The 18,230-nt window shown below is 64.5% G+C and overlaps 1 protein-coding gene and 1 long non-coding RNA gene across 2 annotated transcripts; one reads left to right on the top strand and one right to left on the bottom strand.

Moving 5' to 3' along the window:
- Positions 1–658: 658 nt before the first annotated feature.
- ZNF469 (zinc finger protein 469) lies at positions 659–13,351 on the bottom strand. The gene has a single exon (XM_086349461.1). The coding sequence runs from the start codon at positions 13,349–13,351 to the stop codon at positions 1,976–1,978; it is 11,376 nt and encodes a 3,791-aa protein (XP_086205587.1). The 3' UTR covers positions 659–1,975.
- A 25-nt stretch (positions 13,352–13,376) lies between these two features.
- LOC147353075 (uncharacterized) lies at positions 13,377–15,352 on the top strand. Its single transcript, XR_015144985.1, has 2 exons — positions 13,377–13,496; positions 15,136–15,352. It is a non-coding gene; the product is annotated as an uncharacterized LOC147353075 (long non-coding RNA).
- Positions 15,353–18,230: the final 2,878 nt, after the last annotated feature.

Raw genomic sequence — 18,230 nt, 5'->3', positions numbered from 1 at the left:
GTAGGTGTGTGCCAGACAGAGGGAGGCAGCCTGCTGGGCAGGGGGCATCGATGGGAGGGGCTGAGACTGAGGGCAAGGACCTGGGCAGGGTGTCCCTGGTGGATGGAAGTGCGGGGCCAGGGCCTGGTGGGACAAGGGGAGTGGTGGGGTGGGTGGGGCTGTGGGCAAGGTGGTCCCTGCGCCATGTGCAGGACCTGTCTCCCTGTGGATGGCGTGGCTCCCCTCCCACTGTCCAGCAGGTGTGGTTGGGGGCCTGCTCTGAGAGAGGCACCCCCACTCTGCCCCCACCAAGCCTGGGCAGCTGTCAGGGACCGGACAGGGATCTGCTGCCCTCCAAGTACTTGTCCCAGACACAGGGGTCTCTGGAGGCATCTTCAGGACTCAGGGTCCCTAGGGGTCAGAGCCTGTAGTGGGGGAAGGTCTCTGGGTCTGGTGCCCCCTGCTGTCTCTGCTGCCCTCCGATTCCCTAACCCAGAGGGGCCCACAGCACTGAGGTGTTATCTTCGCCGGGTAAACAGGTCTGGGACCTGGTGGGACCGCTGCCCTACCAGTAGGCTCTGCAGGGCCAGGTGACCCTGGGGCAGGACGAGGGTGGCAGCTCGGTGGGGCAGCAGGGTGGGGCTGGCGGGAGGACAGAGGCCACGGCGGAGGCACCCTGTGACAACAGTGGGCATATATTTGACAGCACGGATTGCTACGGTTTTTACAGTACAACCTCAGAGCCCCCCCCGGGTTTATTCATCAGCACTAAAGAGGCACTCTGAGTGGCACACACACCTTCTACAAAAAAAGGCAGTTTGGGCTTGATTTGGTCTCTTTCAAAATATCAAAATTAGAACTTTTGACATACACACTGTACCTAAGGTTAAAATGAAGAAACAGAACAAAACAAACCACAAACCTCAGAGACACCTAAGGACAGAAGGTAGCCTCTCCCCACCTCCTGCCCCCGTGAAGACACGGTTCTGTAAAAAGGACATGTGTGCCGGCCCCTGGGTCGGGTCAGTGCATGAGCCGGCCTTGAGGGTCCCATCTGGCTGCTCCGACCTGACTGCGGGGCTGGAGCCGCACGCAGGCGGCTTGGAGCCAGTCAGGGCTTCTTGGGCCGCTGGTGCCTTGGGCAGCCTGCATGTCCCCTAGCACCTCTTGGTCCGACACCATCCCCCAGGTAAAACAAATCAAGGAAGCCTATATTCACATTACATGAAAATAGCACCAGAAACTTCAGAGTAAAATTGCTCATACTTGCAGCAGAGAGCTCTGTGTAGGAGGCAGGCTCTAGAGAGGGCAACTGCGGAGGCTGGGGTGGAGGTGGTGGGGGTGGAGACGGAGGACCAGGGGTCAAGGTGCACTAGAAACCAGCTTTTCTGTCAGCAGCACGGACAGTGGCTGGCACAACCCTGTGGTCAGAGGCCTGTTGTGCTCTGTAGGGCTGGGCAGCTCAGAGATGGCTCTTTGGCCCCCATCTGATTTCTAGGGTCGCTTTGGAATTCCAGCAACAGCAGCAATGACTCTAAGATGGAAGCTGCCACCATCGGACTGGTGGCTGCCTCAACTTACTTCTTGTTAGATGACAAGGGTTGGGGGGCCCTGTGGAAACCTTCAAACCGAGGGGTTCTGTGGCATACTGGGCCTTAACTGTGGGGCAAATGGGGCTGGGGGGATGAGCCACTCTCTCCTTAACTTCTTGGTACTGGATAAACAGCTGCATGGCCTCAAAGAGGCTGCAGCTGGCCCAGCCCTCACCCTCACCTACCAGCTAGAAAGGGATTGCTGTCCACCCCAGGCTCTGCTCAAGGCATCAGAGTTGCAGCTCTAACACTAAAGTCTGAGTATTTTCATGGTACATCAGATGAATTAAGATGTGGCCACCAGACAACTCTCAGACGACTGGAGCTCCTCAAAAAAGACCAGGGTCCCCCATTTGCGAGTTCATCCCCAATCCCACTCCCAGGCACTTGCTGGCTCCTATAAATTACTCAGAAGAGTCCTTTTTCAAAGGGATCTTGAAACTGGTTAGTCTCTGACCGAACAGCTGGCTGAGGAGGTGGCTCTGGGACTCGGCTGTGCGGCAGGCCCGGGGGTTAGGGGGTTCTGCACTGTGGAGAGCCCCACCCTTCCTGGGGGGCCTGTGTAGAGGTCTTGTCTGGGGGAGGGCCTTGCTCAGCCCCTCCTTGCTGCATCTGAGGTCCCCGTGGGCATGGCTGGGCTCCCGCTTCTGCACCTCTGAGGGCTGAGGGAGCATCGAGCTGTTCTGGCTACTGGACTTGGGCTTGGGTTTGGGCTTGGCGGGGATCACACGGCTGGGAGTTGCCTGCTTCCGGGGAGCCCGGGGGGGTTTGTCAGGGGCTGAGGGGCCTTTGCCCAGGCTCCCCACACCTTCGCTCCTGGCTGGCTCCGGGGCCCGGCCTTTTCTCTTCTTCTCACTGCTGTCTGCGTCCTCCCTGGGGCCCAGGCTCCCTCGCAGCCCCTGGCCACCAGCTTCCCTTGGCCCCTTGGGGTAGCCTTTGGCTAGGGCTCGAGGGAGGGCCTTGTCTGGGGCGGGGCCCTGGCCTGGGCAGTCGGGCTTGGCTGGGGTGGTGGCTGTCTCGCTTTGGAGCCGCCCGCTGGCTGGCTGGGGCTGGCTGCCGCCCACTGCCTTGGTGCCCTGCCGGGGGCCTCCAGCACCCTGGAAGCCTGGCTTGGCTTTGAGGGCGGTGGGCTTCAGCCTCTCCTCAGTGCCACGGGGGAGTTCTCCGGGCACTGGGCTGGCTACCGCCTTCTTCAGTTGTCCTGGGATCTTGGGTGCTTTGTTGGGGGTGGATGAGCTTGACCTGTCCTTTGATAAACTCCCACAGCCCCTAGGCTTGGGGGCACTGCCTCTGTGGGAGGGGCCCCCTGTTGCCCCTGCAGGCACCAAGAGACACGTGGACACCTGCTTCTCCTTCCAGAGCAGAGAGGGGGCTTCTGGGTGATGGTCAGGGGCACATTTTCCAGGTGCACTTGGGGTCCTGTGTTTCCCTGAGAGCGGGCCAGCTGCCCTCTTTTCCTCTACCTCGTGGTCTGCGGCCCCCAGCCGGGGTAGAGAGCCTCCCAGCGGGAAAGCCTTCTGGAGGAGGTGCTCAGGGCTGCCTGGGGAGGCCTCATCCTCGGAGCTCTCCAGGGCCTGGTCCGGCTTGTGACCATCTTTGCCACCAGCCGAGGCCGCTGGAAAAGGAGACAAGGATGGGGGCAGGAGCTCCTGGTGGCCTAGAGGGTCTATGGGCCTCTCTGGAGTCCCGGGCTGCCCGGCGGTGATGCTGGGAGCTGCCTCTGGGCAGGGCTGGAGCAGGGCTGGGAGGGACCCCTCACTCGGGGTGGGGCTGCTGCCCTGGGACAGAGGCCCGTCCGTGCTGGACCTGGCGGGGCTGCCGGGAGCGGCCACCCTGCGCCGTTTGCTAGGCAGCGTGCCCTCTCGGGCAGAAGCCTTCCGCCCGGGGGCTCCGGGCCTCCTCACGCCGCGGAATGTGAAGGGCTGCTGCCCTTTCCTCCGGTGTTTGTCCATGTGCCGGTCGAACTGCTCCTTTTTGGCGAAGGTGTAGTTGCAGGAGCTGCAGACGAAGGACCGCTTGCTGATGTGCGTGACGTTGGCGCAGAGCTCGCAGGCGTACAGCGGCGTGTGCGCCAGCTCCAGCTCCCCGCTCACCCCGTGCTCACCGCCCAGGTGCGCGCGCAGCTCCTGGTGCTCCGGGTAGACGCGCGGGCACTGCGGGCACAGGTAGACGCGCTGCGGGCTGTGCACCGCCAGGTGGCGCTGCAGCTTGAAGGGCTTGGGGAACCGCTTCCCGCAGTGGTGGCAGTCGCGGGCCGGATCCTTGCAGTCCTGGTGCACCGGGACGGCCGGGAGCGGGGGCTCGCCGTGGGGATGAGCTTCGGGGGACGCGCCGCCGGCTGGGGCGGGGCGCGCGCAGGCGGACGGGCTGCCCTGCGCCGAGGCGCCGACTGCGTCGCAGCCGCGACTGCGGGCCTGGGGCCTCGGCCGCTCCCTAGGCAACGCCTTCCTGGCTCCCGCGTTCGGCCCCGACGACTCTGCGCAGCCCCCACCTGCCTTGCCGGCGACGGAGCGCTTGCCTCGGTGGGATCTGGAGGCCTGCCCCGCGATGCCGCTCAGGAAGTGCGTGACCACGCCGCCGCCCTCCCAGCAGGCGGGCAGGTCCTCCAGTGACCGCCGCGCCTGCCCCTTGCGGGCGAAGCGCACGGCGTGTTCCCGCAGGTGCTCGTTGTACATCCAGACGTCGGCCACCTCCCGCAGGCACATGCCGCAGGCCCACAGCCCCGCCTTGCTCTGCACGTGCTTCTCCAGCAGGTGCTCCCGGAGCAGCTCCCGGGAGCCGAACCTGCGCTCCACGCACATGTAGCAGGTGGGGGGAGGGGAGGGGCTGTGGGCCAGCTTGTGCAGGTCCAGCTCGCCCAGGCCGTGGAAGCGCTGGAAACACACCCTGCACTTGTAGGATGCTCTCCTGGCCTTGGCATGCTGGCCTTCGCCTGCGGCCTTTCTTGCCCCGTCCGCCTCCTCCGTCCTGCTTCGTGGGCCTTGGGAACCTGCCGTAGCCTTGACATCCAAGAAGCTGGTGCTGGGGAGACCCACAGGGTCTTCACAGGGTCCCAGGAAGCTCAGGTCCTGTAGCTCCAGTTTGGTGCCGAGCATCTCCAGGTCCGCGGCACTCCTGGGCACCCCGCCGTCGTAGTGCTCTCGCTCCAGGTTGGGGGGCTCAGGGCTCGCATCTCCTAGAGAAGAGGTAACCTCGTCCTCCGGGGCCTGAAGTTCCAGGCCTCGCCAAGCTGCCGGGACCATGTGTAGCTTGGGGATGTTTTCCGACGGATGGTCCTCGGTGCGGCAGGGCTTCGTCTCCAGGTGGGGCTCTAGGGCCCACAGGCTGGGGCCTGGGGCCCAGGGGTCAATGCCTGGAACCTTGCTGTTGAGGAAGCCCTCCAGGAGGAAGGACTCGGGCAGATCAGTGGCCTCATCACCCCATGGGTCCTCATGGGACAGGCAGAGTGAGCCAGAGTCGCTGAGGTCTGTGGGCAGGCGGGCAGAGGGCAGAGTGACACTGCCCCCTACCTGGCCACTGGGCTCCACCCGGGGTGGGGGCTTCGATTTTTTACAGCGCTTCCCATAGACACGGGGGTTCTTCTTCCGAGCCAAGCGGTCTCCCAGGGGGAAGAGCTGGGAGAAAGAGGCCTCATCATCCAACAAGCTCAGAGGGTCCCCACGCTCCGGGCTGGGAGGTTTAGGGGCCGTGCCCTCCTGCTCTGGGACCCCCTCTGCTGGGCTGTGCAGGGGGGCCTGGGAGCAAGGACTGCTGATGGTGCCACCTGCTTCAGAACCACAAGTCTCAGGGGGGCCCTGGGGGAGCCCATGCTCCTCCAAGACACTGTGCCCCAATCTGCTGTCAGCCTCTCTGCTGTCCCCTGCAGGCTTAGCCCCAGTCACCCTCAGTGGCTCTTCACAGATGCCAGATGTCCTGGTCTCTCTGGGTCCCCCACACCCTCCTGCCAGGGCTGCCTTCTGCTCCCCTGGCCCTTCCCCTGGAGGCGCTCCCTCCACCATCCTTGGACAGGTCACCCAGTCCCCAGGTGGCTTCTGTGCGGGTGTCTCCTCCAGGTCCATGGCTGCAGGAGGCAACTGCATGGCCTTGGTCTCTTGCTCTGTCTTGGGTGAGAGGCGGCAGCAGTTGGCAGCAGAGGTGGATGGACTCCAGCAGCTTCTGTCTGGAGTCACATTGGCAGGGGCCTGGGGATTGCTCTCCTCCCGGAACCTTCTCGCTCTGGGCTTCCTAGCTTTCTTGTTAGATTTCCCCTCTGACTCACTGGGGAAATCTGTGTGTGGTCTGCCGCGCCTCTGGCCCCCGCCTTTCTCTGCCTGTTTGGGTCGGAGCTCTTCCCTCCCCAGCCGGTCCTGTTTTCTGGGCTCTGCAGGCTTCACGTCCACTCCTTGCCTGATTGTATCTGGGGTGTGTGGCTCCCAGCTTGGGGGACAGCCTGGAGCTCCCAGAAGGCTGAGCCCCTGCCTGAGCCCCTTGGATGTCTCGGGACCCAGGGCATCCTCAGGAGGTGTAGAGCCACAAACAGGGGGCGGCTCCCCAGCCTGGCTGGGGTCTCCCACCAAGCGCCCAGCTTCCTCCTTCCCCAGAGCTCTGCGACTCTTCTTCCCGGGGCGGTGGCACATCTGGGGAGCAGGTTGGGGCGCTGGGCTTGGCTGGGACGTAGCACCCTTGTGCAGCCCATGCTTCCTGGCTCGGTGGCGGCTCAGGCCTGGCCCGGAGCGGAAGGAAGCTGAGCAGACCTCACAGGTCACCGGCCGCCCACTGGGGGCTCCGCCCCTCCAGTGGCCATTCTCGGTGAACACCGGCTTCTTTTTAAAGCCACGCGGCTTCTGTCTGAGGTCCTGGGGACTGAGGGCATCTGCCTGGGGTCTCTGGTGGAGGGCACATTGGGGGAAGTGGGCTCTGGAGTCGCTGGTTGTGCTGCCTGGGCAGAGCTCTGTGGGAGGGCACATCACTGGCACACCCCTGGCGCCAGCCTCGGACGCCTTGGTAATGGCAGGGAGCCTGGCCCCAGGCGTCTCCAGGCTCTCCTGTCCTCGGAGGCTGGCCAGAGCCTTGCCTTCTTGGCAAGTGTGGGGATCTGGCCACATGGCCCCCCGTGTGGAAGGGTCAGTGGGCACAGTGGTGACACCCTGGCCTTCCCTGTTGCCTAGGGGTTTGGAGGAGGAGCCTGTGGGCACCCCATCTGGGTGCGTGATGGGCAGAACTCCCCTGGGGTCTGGCCACTCAGCCCTGGGACCTCTGAGTGCCCCAAGGCCATCTGTGATGGGGACGCTGGGCAGGGCAGCAGCCTTGACAGTCGCTCCCGGGGTGCTGACTGTTGTTGGGTGGGGAGGGGTGGCATGGGCAGGGGAGTCCCTTGGCCTCTCTTTTCTGGAAGCTCCTAGGGTTTTTGACACATGACCTCCAGGGCGGGCCCCTCCATGGGCGGCACTGATGACACTGACGAAGCTGGGCTCCTTGGGAGGGTCTTCCAGGGGGCTGCCGTCCCCCAGGAGAGGGTGGTGAGCCGGGCTTTCCTTGAGGCCATGGTGGCTTGTCTTCAAAGAGGGGGACACTGCCAGGGGTGCTACAGTGCATGTGGTTGCTGGGCTGCGCTCGGCCCCTTCTGGAGGTGTCCAGGTGGGAGAAGAGGCCGACAGAAGCTGAGAGCTGGCAGCGCCCCTGTGGGATGGAGATGCTGGGAGCAGTTCCCTGAGCTCCTCTGAAGGTGCCGCGGAAGGGCCTTCCTGGTGTAGGGGCTTGAGGCCACAGGGATCGGAGGGGGCTGCAGAGGCGGACGAGGGGGTGCGGCTGGCCAGGTCCCTGGTGGGGGGCTCTGGGCTTTCCCCAGGGAACAGCAGATGCTTCCTAAGGCCTGGGCCAGCTGCCACCGCCTCCAGAGTCCAGTCCCGGGGCCTGTCTGGGGTGTGGGCTGCCACCAAAGCTGGGACTGAAGAGTCTGCCTCAGAGGAGGTGGGGCTTGGGGTGGCCTGTGCCTTGTTGCAAAGGCCCATGGCCGCCCTGCTTCCCTGGAGCTGTGCCCCAAGCTGGTCTGCAGCCCCGACCAGCCCAGCTGGTGTGGTTTCAGGGTCGGCACTGGCTGTGGTGCAGCTGTCCGGTCCCCCTGGCCTCCCTCGGTCGCCTGGCTGCAGGTGTCCGGCTTCGGCTTGGCCCCTGGGCTTCCTGGCCTGGCCATGTGTACCTGCATGTCCATCTTCGTCTGGCTCCAGCTGATGTCTGGCCACAGTGGTCATCTGCACGTCTCCCAGGGAGCCCAGGGCAGGGCTGTGGGCCACTGTCTCTCCTTCCTTGCCATCGCCTCCCACATCTGAGGGGTTGCTGTGCAGAGGGCTCTGGGCATCAGCAGTGGGGGTCACTCTTGAGCCCCGGGCATCATCTCCCCTCTCAGCCGCTCTGGCCACCAGGAGCTGCAGCTGATGAAGTGGGCTGGAGGCTGGGTTCTGGAGCCTCCCGCCCGGGCTGGGGTTGGGTATGGAGGCACAACTTGGAGAGACTCCCACTGGCACAAACTCCTCCTTGCCCTCAGGGACAGGGCCCGCTGTGACAGCGGGCAGGAGCTCTGTTCCTCCTGGCTCACCTGTGCTGCTCACAGAGTGTCCCCTGGGGGCACTGCTATGAATGGCAGCAGAAGGTGGGGTGGTGCCCAGAGGCAGAAGCTCGGCACCCCGATATGCCAAGCCAGGTGCTAGATGGGCAGTGGGGCTGCTGAATGCCTCCAGCTCCAGAGGATCCTGACAGGGCCCAGGTGCTTTGTGGGGTCCCGGGGAAACCCCCCCTCTTGGTGGGCGCGGAAGGAGCAGCGGGAGGCCTTGGCTATGTTGTGTTCCAGGGGCCCCGTGACCCTTAGGAAGCGAAGGTTCCAGGCTTGGGCTGCACTTTGCTAAACTCCCCACATCTGACATGGGGTCCGGTACGCAGACTTCCTGGCGGGCCCTTTGGCCCCCTTCAGCCCTGGGGAGCCTTGTCTTCGGGACTCTGGCTTTCTGCACTGATTGGAAACTGAGGCTGGCCCCCATGGGGCTGGAAGGACCCCGAGGAACCATGTCCTTGTGGGTGCTGGGGGCCAAGGGTGAGGGCCACTCCTCCTGGGGGCTCGCCAGGGCATCCCCTCTGGTGTCCACCCCCTCCCCGTGTGGACTTGGATCCCGGGGAGCAGTGTTGCTGGCCCTGCATGGCTCTCCCCGGGCCCCCTGTGGGCCTCTGCTCTGCAGCTGACTCTCCAGTTCTGTGACCAGCCGTTTGATCTCCAGCTCCTCCTCGGACAGGTCGCTGGTACTGGCAGTGCTACACTCGACAGCCCTGGTGGGCAGAGCGCTGAGGCTGGCAGCCACAGGCCCTTCACTGGGACGCTGCTGACTCAAAGTCTTTTCCGCCGAGAAGCCAGGAAAAAGGCCTGGGTGGCCAGGCGGCACCGGGGACACTTCCTCCAGCAGGGACCAGTCCCTTTCAGGCAGAAACGAGGGGTACGGTGGGTCTAGCTGGGGTTTCCTCGGGGGAAGAGCAGCACACGCACGCAGTGCAGGGGTGTCCCCACGCCCAGAGAGGCTGCCATAGGGCGGAGGGTCGAAGTTGTCCCTGGGCAGCCCCAAGGGGAGGGGCGTGGGCTCCAAGGCCAGTGCCGACTGGCCTCTGCCTGGGTCTGTGATGCCTGTGTAGGGCGGGCTCCTGGGCGGCTTTGGCTCTGGGGAACTGGCATCGTGGTTATCCTGGCAGAGGTGTGCCCTAATGGCTAGTGGGCTGTCTGGGGCTGAGGACTGGGAGCCCAGGTCTTCGTGGAAACAGCCGGCCAGGTCTTTGGGTCCAAGGAACAGCTCACTGTGGGGGCTGCTGTAGGGCTTAGGCCCCTTTCTGGCAGCTGGAGCCTCTATGGACTCTCCAAGACCAGGGGTCTTCACAAAGAGGGTGCTGGGGTCCAAGTGGACCATATGGACAGCGTTAGCGACAGGCACCAGTGATTCTCCGGATGGAGAGGCAGGCGGGTCCTCTCTGTCCTGGGAGGCGACTGGCTCCAAGCACCGACGTGCACCCAATGTGGGTGAGCTTGCGAGGGGCAGCCCTGCGTCCTCCCCGTGGAGCTGCGGTAGCTCTGGGGCTGAGGGGCAGGGGCTGCCTCCCCTGCAGGGAGCTGGAGAGGAGCCTGGAGCCTCCTTGTGAAGTTCCGTGGCATCAGGGGAAAGGCCGTCAGCGACTTCAGGGGTCTCAGTGTCTTGAGGGAAGCCTGGAGGCGGATGGCTCTCCTCTACAGTCTTGGTGCCGATGAGATCCCGCAGGAGATGCTGGGGGCCCTTCTCCTCCAGGTCCACTCCAGCCTCTGGGCCATGCGATGGGCCCTGGGCCCCGGGACTCTGGCTGGGGCCTGGCCCAGGCCTGCCCGGCTCCTCGGGGCCCAGGTAGCCCCTGGACCTTGCAGCCTCCTGCTTCACCACCTTCCTGGGTTTCTGCTGCTGTCCGTCCTCTCTGACGCCTGGGGTCAAGTCCACTTCCTTCCTCTTCTCGCCCCGGCGCCATCGCCGGCCGCTGGGGCGGGGCCGGCCTCTGAAGCGGGAGCCAGGGGGCCGTGGTCCGTCCTCCTCCTCAGACTCGGAGGCGGCGCAGTCGCAGTGCTGGGGCCCGCCGTCTGCGGCGCTCGGGGTCGGGCCACGCCCGCCTGCCCGGTTCTTCTGCTGCACGATCTTGTGGATGAGCTCCTTGCTCCAGGTGCCGCCCCGCGCCCGCCTCCGCCTGCAGTCCTGGCCGGGGGACAGTCGGAGGCGCCGGGAGCTCCTGGTCTCCACCAGCGGGGCCCGACCCCCGGGGTCTGTGTGGCTCTTGGGGGCCTGGGTTCTGAGATCCCGCGGGCGGGCCTCAGCCCGGCCTTTCCTCCGTGGCCTCAGGCGGGTGGCCCTGGAGCCCCTGCCAGGCCTCTTGGTGGTGTTAACCGTGTCCAGCTCTTTCCGGAACAACTTGAACCGCTTTCCTCTCCTCTGCTGGCCAGCCAGGCTGGCCCCATCTGTCTCTGCAGGTGCTGGGCCCAGGGAGCGGGTTTTGGGCCTGGGGCCGGCCGGGTTGCCCCCATCCCCGGGCTGGCGGGGCTGGGTCTCCAGCGGGACATCCACTGCTGGGGGCGGGGCTGGGGCTGGGGCTTTGTTCTCTGGTGTCGCCCCCAGCCTGGCCTTGGGCGGCTGCCCGGCAGCGGAGCCCTTGGGGCCGGAAGGTTCCTCGTCGGTGAAGACGTCAATGAAGCTGCTGTCGATTTCGGGGTTGTCAGACTGGTACTCCAGGCCATTGAGCGCCTCCGTGATGAGGCTGTCCAGCTTGGCAGCGTCCTCCAGGTCCAGGTCCCCTGTGGGGAGTGGGAAGGGGGTGGCGGTGGGGCCAGGCAGGAAGCTCGTCCTCAGGGGGTCATCTCTGCCATCAGGCCGGAGGTCTCCGCCCAGCAGGAAGGGAGCTGTCCTGGCATGGCTGAGTGGGCTTGGGGTCCTGCCAGCTGGCACTCTGGGGGGCGCGGGGAGCCCCGGGGGCTGCTGGTGGCTGTCCTGGGCCCTGGCTGGCAGCAGGCCGCAGAACTGCCGGTGGCCCAGGAAGGCGGCCAGGCTGCTGTAGTTCCGGTCACACTGCCTGCAGGTGAGCAGCACGTCCAGCTGGTCCAGGCTGGCGCTGCTGAGGGGGAAGTGGTGGGCGGAGTAGGGGGGCGGCCCCTGGGGGAAGCCCTCCAGGCCCGCACTGCCCGCCTGGAGCCCCGAGCTGGGGAACGGGGTTTCCTCCAGCCCCTCTGTGGGGAAAGGGAAGGTCTTGGCTGGCTCTGGCTGGTAGTGGATGGGGAGGCTGTGCGAGGGCTCAGGGGACGGGAAGGGGCTGCCAGCTTCCTGAGGGTGAGGGGCTGGGTGGAAGAAGGCAGAGGGCACGAGCGGCCCGGGCACCTGGCTCTCGTCTGAGCTGGGGTTGGCTGGGCTGCTGGACAGTGGGGAGAGTGACGAGCAGGTGCTGCTGGCTGTGTGGGTGGCTGGCGAGGGCAGCGGGGACTCACTGGGGGAGGCTCCCACCACCCTGGGCGGGGGCAGGCCAGGGGGTCCCCGGGGTGAGGCCTGGGGCTGGGCTGCCCCAAAGAACAGGGGCTGGGCTCCTGGGTCCTTCAGCCCGTTGTAGGCAAACAGGCCAGGGGAGCCACTGCCGTGCTGGCCTGGGCTGTTTCTCAGGACGGCCAGCTTCTCACCCGGCCCGGGTGTCTTGCCCACAGCACCCAGGGCTCCCTGGCTGCCCCCCTGCCACTCAGGGGCCCCTGGGGGGAAGGGCAGCCGGTTCAGCATCTCCATTTGGTGGGGGCTGGGCCCGGTGGCCGGGAGCACCTGGGGCCAGGGCAGCGGGGGGCTCTGGGGCAGGCTGAGCCGCTGGCCTGGGCTGGGCTGGGCTTCGAAGAACGTGGTGGCTGGGGGACCGAGGGGAGGCGGAGGGTAAGAGGCTGGAGCAGGGTCCCACAGCGGGGGCAGTCTGGCGGTGGGGGGCCCTGAGGCGGCCAGCTCTGTGTCCCGAGGCCCTGGGCTGGTGCCCACCCCACTGGCTCCAGGGCTTCCATAGGCCTGCCCGGGAAACTGCCTCTGGGACAGGGAGTTTGGGGGCCCCCTGGGGCTCCCCAGCCCTTCGTGGGCCGAAGGAGGTCTCTCAGGGAGCACTTTGGTCATGTTCTCGTGCAAACCATCCTGGAAGGTGGCTGTGCTCTCCGAGAAGGGCTTGGGGGCCGGGGGAGCAGCACTAGGGGGAGGGGGCACACCACCAAGGTCGCTGGGGGCCTCGAGGCTGCCGGGTCGGCTGGAGTAGCAGGGTGGGGGCGGGGGGGCCGGGCGGGCAGCCAGGGGGTAGGCCGGGCCTGTGCCCACCGCCTCTGGCCATGCCCCCCGAGGCTGGTGGAAGGCAAGCACCAGCGCCCGTTCAGGGTACTTGGGCCCGGCCGTGTCCTCCGGGAAGGGTCTCCGGCCAGCCCCGTGCAGCTCCGGGAAGGGGTACTGAAAGGCCGCCACCCCGGGGCTGCCGCCTTCGGGAAAGGGCTCCGGCTCAGTTGGGGGGACCCCAAAACTAGCACCTGGGAAGCTGTTCTCAGCTGGGGGAGGCCAGGCGTCAGCCCCACTGGCCTGGAGTTCCAGGTAGGAGGCTGGCCGACAGGGGCTGGTGCCCCTGCTCTGGGGGGCCCTGAGGGGCGGGGGCCCGGGGGTGGCACTCGGTGAGGTATAGTTGGTGGAGGTAAAGCTGGAGGGGGTCTCCTGGAAGCACTTTTGGAAGCTGAGCTCCTCCGGGGCAGGGGAGGCCTCGGCCCTGGGATGGCCGGGCCTGAGACCGGCTCTGGTCCCTTGGCTTGGGGGCGCTTCTGCGTTTAGGGGCCGGAGGTCCTCGGGCTGCAGGCTCTCAGGGGTCTTCCCATCCAGGGCGGGTTTGGGCCTTGTGCTGGCGATGTTCAGACTGTAGAGCTGCTGAGGGCTGCCAGCCACCCTGCCTGCCCGCCGGACACGAGCCTGCATGAGGTTGCTTCCCGCTGGGGTTTGGGGGCTGCTGCCCTTGCTGGGGACGCTGCTCAGGGCCTGCGCTCTGGGGAGAGGGGCCTCGGTCACCCCTTTCCCAGCCTGCTGCACCTGGGTCTTGGGGTCGTCCATGGCCTGGACCCTGCTCCCCATGGCCTTGGTGGTCCTGTTGGCCAGGGCACTGATCTCTCCGGGGGGCCGCAGGGGGCCTCCTGTGCCACTGGCCGCCGGGCAGGGCTGCAGGTCTCCGGTCATGGTTGGGGGTGGCGCTCCGAGGGGCTGCTCCCCAGGCATGGCCCCTCCGTCCTGGGCGCTAGGAGGATGCTGTGGTCCGAGGAGGGCCGCAGAAAGCGGGCTGGGCAGCCATCCTGGCCCCTCGAGGAGCCCTGGAGAAGCCTGCTTGCATGGTCCTGACTGGAGTCTGCAAGGAAAGGACAGGGTAAGTGGGGGACAGTGGCCTCTGTGGCTCCCGTAGTGGTGTGGCAGGCTAGAGCAGAAGTGGTGGGCACACAGCCTTCCCTTTTAGGGATGGCAGCTTGGCTCTGATGGTCCGTAAAGAGATGAGGGAAAATGAGCTCCTGCTAGACTGAGGAGAGGGCTTAGTGGGTGGCGGTGGGCTGGAGGTGGGGAGGAAGAAGGAAAAGAGAGCGAATGCTGCTGGGGGCCGGAGGTGTGGGAAGACCCTGGCCACCCCCGAGCAGCCCTGATGGGCGCCAGCCGGGCCCTGAGCATGAAGGCCCCATGTGGCACATGGCTCCCAGACCTGCAGAGGCCCCATGGTGGGGGTAATGGGCACCAGATGGCAGGGCAGACAGCCAGGAAGGACAGAGGGCATGTCTGGCCGAGGCTCCCACCCGCAGCCCCTGCAGCGGACACCCAGCCTCCGGAAGGTGATGGCTCCTTTTCCTGGGCCCTGAGTTGACCTGCTGTTTGGGGCAAACATGTCTGCCGTGTGCTCATGACCCTCACGCAAAGCTCAGCGTGAGGTACCAAGAGACACTTGGAAATTATGAGTTTAATCCACAGGCCTCTGGAGAAAAGCCCCACCCCGAACACTGAGCTTCTGGAGTGCAGGGAGATGCTGTGTGAGGGGAGCCCCAGGCCCCCTTCTTGTCTCTGTGACCCCATGACCCCACTCCCACCCCAGTGGCTCTGGGTGTCTCATTCTCAGAGGAAGCCTGGGGCTGGCTGGTTGCCTCACTTATTTCCTTGGCTTTCTTGGGGCAGTCCAGGGAGGTCAGCCGCCAGCTCTGAGGTCAGGGCAGGGACTCCTCGACTCAGGGGGTATGGTCCAGGTGCTGGACAGCAGAGGGCATCATGTTGCCCACATGCCCCTTCCCTAGCCAGGCCAGTCCTGCCTACTGGGGAGGTCCTCCCTCCAAGGTGGAGGCCTCCCCCCTGCTCTGGGCTGCATTGCCCCAGGTGAGTCCTCAGCTCCCCTTCCAAGGGCTCCAAGGGCTGAGAGCCCTTGGGGGCAGGGCTTCTGGGTGCCGTGTGCTGAACAGATAATGATGGCAGAACAGAGCCCTGAGGTCCCGTGGGCCCTGCTGTGGGCCAGGGCATGGAGTGCTTCCCATCACTCCTCTCATCCTCTCAGTGGCTCAAGAGGTCAGAGCGTTATCATCACCCCTGAGTTATGGGTGAGATGCACTGCCCGAGTAAGCGAGCAAGATGAAGGAGACGGGGCAGTGGGGCAGGTGGGGGCCGGGCAGCTCCGGTGTCCACGCTGGCCATCCCCTCTACATACCTGGAAGTCGGCCTTCAGCTGGGTTGCTGCACAGCTTCCTTGTTGGTGGGGATTTCTTGGCTGCAAAGAAAATGGGGAGCATGTCAGCATCGCTCTGGTGCTTGGCTGGGGACTGAGAGCCCCAGGGGAAGCTGGCCAGGGAGCATGGAGCCTGCAGAGCCTCTGGAAAGCCACTGAGGGCAGGGCCATGGGGAGCTGGGTGAGCTCGGGGGACCCCCAGCCCTGGTGGGGCAGGGGCGGGGCTAGGCTGCAGGGCCGGGGTCAGCTGGTGGCCTTTGCACTGGGTTAAGAGTGATTTTACATTTCTTGTCGTGGTATTTCATGTGCATAGATCACAGGTTCCTGTGGTTCGAGAGTCTGAAGTGAGAGGTCTCCACAATGCCCCCATCTCTACCCCCAGCCCACGGACGCTCTTTCCCTGCCTTGCTGGGTCAGCACAGGAAGCAGCTTCTTGTGTTTCTTTCCAGAGTTTCTTGATGCAAATACCAGCAAATGTAAATAAATATTTCCATCTCCCCGCTTTCTTCAACAAGAGATAGTCCACTGCACACACTGTGCCTCCCTTTTTGCATTTAACAGTGAACCTTGGTGGTACCTCCACAGCACCCCATAGAGCAACTCCTGGCTGATATCTGTCTATCCACCTTTCCACCAACACACGGCTATAGAACATTCTGCGGAACAGCTAAGCCTACACCCAGACCCTTCTGGGTGGACGGATGCTGGGTTGCCCTCTCTGGGCCTTTGTAAGTAGTAAAGCAATGAACATGTGTAAGGAGACCAGCAGAACAAACCCAAAGAAGAAACAGCACGGTCAAGGGCAAACGCACTTGTGATCTAAAGACACTGTCAGGTAACCACTGCTGTGGTTTCAACATTTGGCCAAATGTTGAAACCACAATGCTTTGATCCTTCTCCCTCCAAAAGGTGGAGCCCAAGTCCCTCCCCTTCAACAGGGGCTGGACGTGGCGACTGGCGGCTGATGAAAAGAATACCTGCCCAAATTCCAGACCCACAGAAACCCTTAGATTTCAAGCTGCTGTCTGTCACTCAGCATTAGGGAACTACTAGGACAACTCTTGGTGGTTGTGCTGACTCGCATCCCCCCCGAGATGTGGAGATTTCTGGCATCACAGGGCGGAAAGCGTGCCCTTGCCTGGAGTGGGGCAGGCCAAGTCCTGGGGAGGGCCTACAGGAGGCAGAGATCTTCCCTGCAGCTTCCCATTCACTCACTCACTCACTCACTGATTCATTCAGTCACTCACTCATTCATTCACTCACTCCTTCATTCCGTCACTCACTCCTTCATTCAGAGATCAGACACTAGGTCAGGCATCTGTCACACAGTGGTGAGTGACTGACTCTGCTGTGAAACATCAACAGGAACCACAGATGAGGAAACTGAGGCTCAGAGAGGTCATGTGACTTGTCCAAGTCACACAGCATGCAGTGAACGTGGGTCGGTGCGAGGCAGGCCTCCGGGGACTATGCTTGCCCTGTGCAGGACCGAGTATCTCTGCACTTCGGCCCCATCTCAGGGCCCCTCTCTTCCTGAGGTGGCCCTGCCTCCACGTGCGGGCCTGTGGGCAGAGCTAATGGGCCCCATATTCTGCCTTCAGCACTCAGGGCACCCCAGACTGGCTGCCCCTTCAAGGATTTGACGGCCCGTCCTGGGTGCTCAGACAGTGGGGCAGGCAGGGGGCAGCGCATGCCCGGTCTTGGGTTCCCATCCCTGCCCAGGCTCTTGGCAAAGCCCCCTGGTTCTGGCCGGTGTGGGTTTCAGCAGGCCTGGGGCCCCTTTGAAGTGGGGAGATCCAATCCCCCAGACCCTGGCCTGCCCCCGGGAACTCCAGGAGTGCAGGCATCTCCTTTTCACTCAGAAACACCACCTGGCCCCAGCCTCTGGGTAACTCAAGCCCACAGTGGTGCTGGCTGGCTCCAGCTGGGTGTGGGTGGCAGCTCCTGGTGAGGGGTGTCCCGCTGCAAGCCTGGGCCCCTGCCCTCCAGTACTCCCTCTCCATGGACCCCAGGCCTCAGCAGGGAGTCCAGGCTCTGCTCCTGACCCTCTGCCCTCAGCTCTCCTTTCAACCTGCCCCGTTTTAGCTCTGGCCTCTCGTCCTTGATCTGGGCCCTCCTGTCCACTCCTGCCCACTCCCCCAGACCCTCTCAGGCCTTTGTCTAAGCAGTGCCCCTGCCCAGATGCCCCCGCCTCCTCCCCCACCCTCCCAATTCCTACTCACTTCTAAAGGGAGACCATTGGCAGGGGGGTCAGCAGGGTCTGGACTTGAATCCTGGCTCTAGCACTTCTGGCTATAAAATGGGGTGATCACAGCTCTGGCCTCAAAGGCTTGAGGCCTGGAGGCTGGACAGAACCGCACACACTAAGCCCGCAGACGCTGGCTCTGAATGAAGTCACTGCTCCTCCAGGCTCCTCTCCAGCCTCCCTCTTCCAAGAATTGCCCTTTCAGTTATGTGTGTGTCCACCGGTGAAGCAGGAATGATCTTGGGAGCCCTCACTGGGGGGCTGTCCCCCAACACCGGGTTCTGGACAGCTCAGCACAGATGGCCCTGCTGGGTCAGAGCTCTGCGCCCCGGCTCCCCTCCCTGGCCCAGCTCCCTGGGCCCTCCGGCCTCAGTTTCGAGGGGCTGGGGCTGCTGACCTCTCAGGCCGCCCGGGCTCCCATCTTCTGTGACTCGGGACCTCTGGCCGGCAGTAGACTTGGCTGTGGCCCTGTGGTCTCCTCGGTCTCCCTGCTGCCGACCTGCCCAGAGGTGGGCGTGTTTAACTCCCCTGTTAGGATGTTTCTCTTGTCGGGGTGGGGCTGCACCTTCTAAACAGGCAGGAACCTGGCCTCTTCTGGTTTCTACCTGCGAGGGGCAAGGCCCACGGTGAGGTGGGGTAGAGGCATCTGCCCTTTCGTCCCCTTGTCCTGTCCTGGCTGGGTCCCTGGCCCCCAGTGCCCTTGGGAAGCGGTCAGCATTGGACGAGTTGTGAGGGTAGGCTGCACACTTGCTCCATCCTGGCCTTGGCCTGGCGGTGCCTGTGTGTGGCCTCTGCTGGCTGGGCACTGGGTGACTGGACAGGCATGGGGAGCAGGTGTGGGCGGGGCAGGCTGGGCAGCTGTCCCCCTCTCCTGCATCATCTGTCCCTCCCTGAGGAGCTGGCAGCTTTAGGGATGGTGCAGAGGCAACGGCAATGACCGCAGAGGACTGTGTGGACACCGCCTTGACCTCATGGCTGCCCTTTGTGGCCAGTGCTTACTCTTGTTACAGGTGGGAACAGAGGTTTGCAGAGGGGGTCAGTCCCCATGTGGTGAGGGCAGCACGGTGTGACGTCTTTCGGGAGGAGCTTGTAGCGGCCGGTTGTGACCAGGGCGGAGGGAGGGAGCGGGGTTTGGCTGAGGGTAGCAGGCACAGGGGTCTAAG

This window comes from Bos grunniens, chromosome 18, assembly GCF_055505025.1.
Source record: "Bos grunniens cultivar Pamir isolate PY7600 chromosome 18, Bosgru_T2T1.0, whole genome shotgun sequence".
In the NCBI taxonomy this organism is placed as follows: domain Eukaryota; kingdom Metazoa; phylum Chordata; class Mammalia; order Artiodactyla; family Bovidae; genus Bos; species Bos grunniens.
The sequence above is the reverse complement of the archived record's forward strand: the minus strand, read 5'-3'. Positions and strand labels throughout refer to the sequence as shown.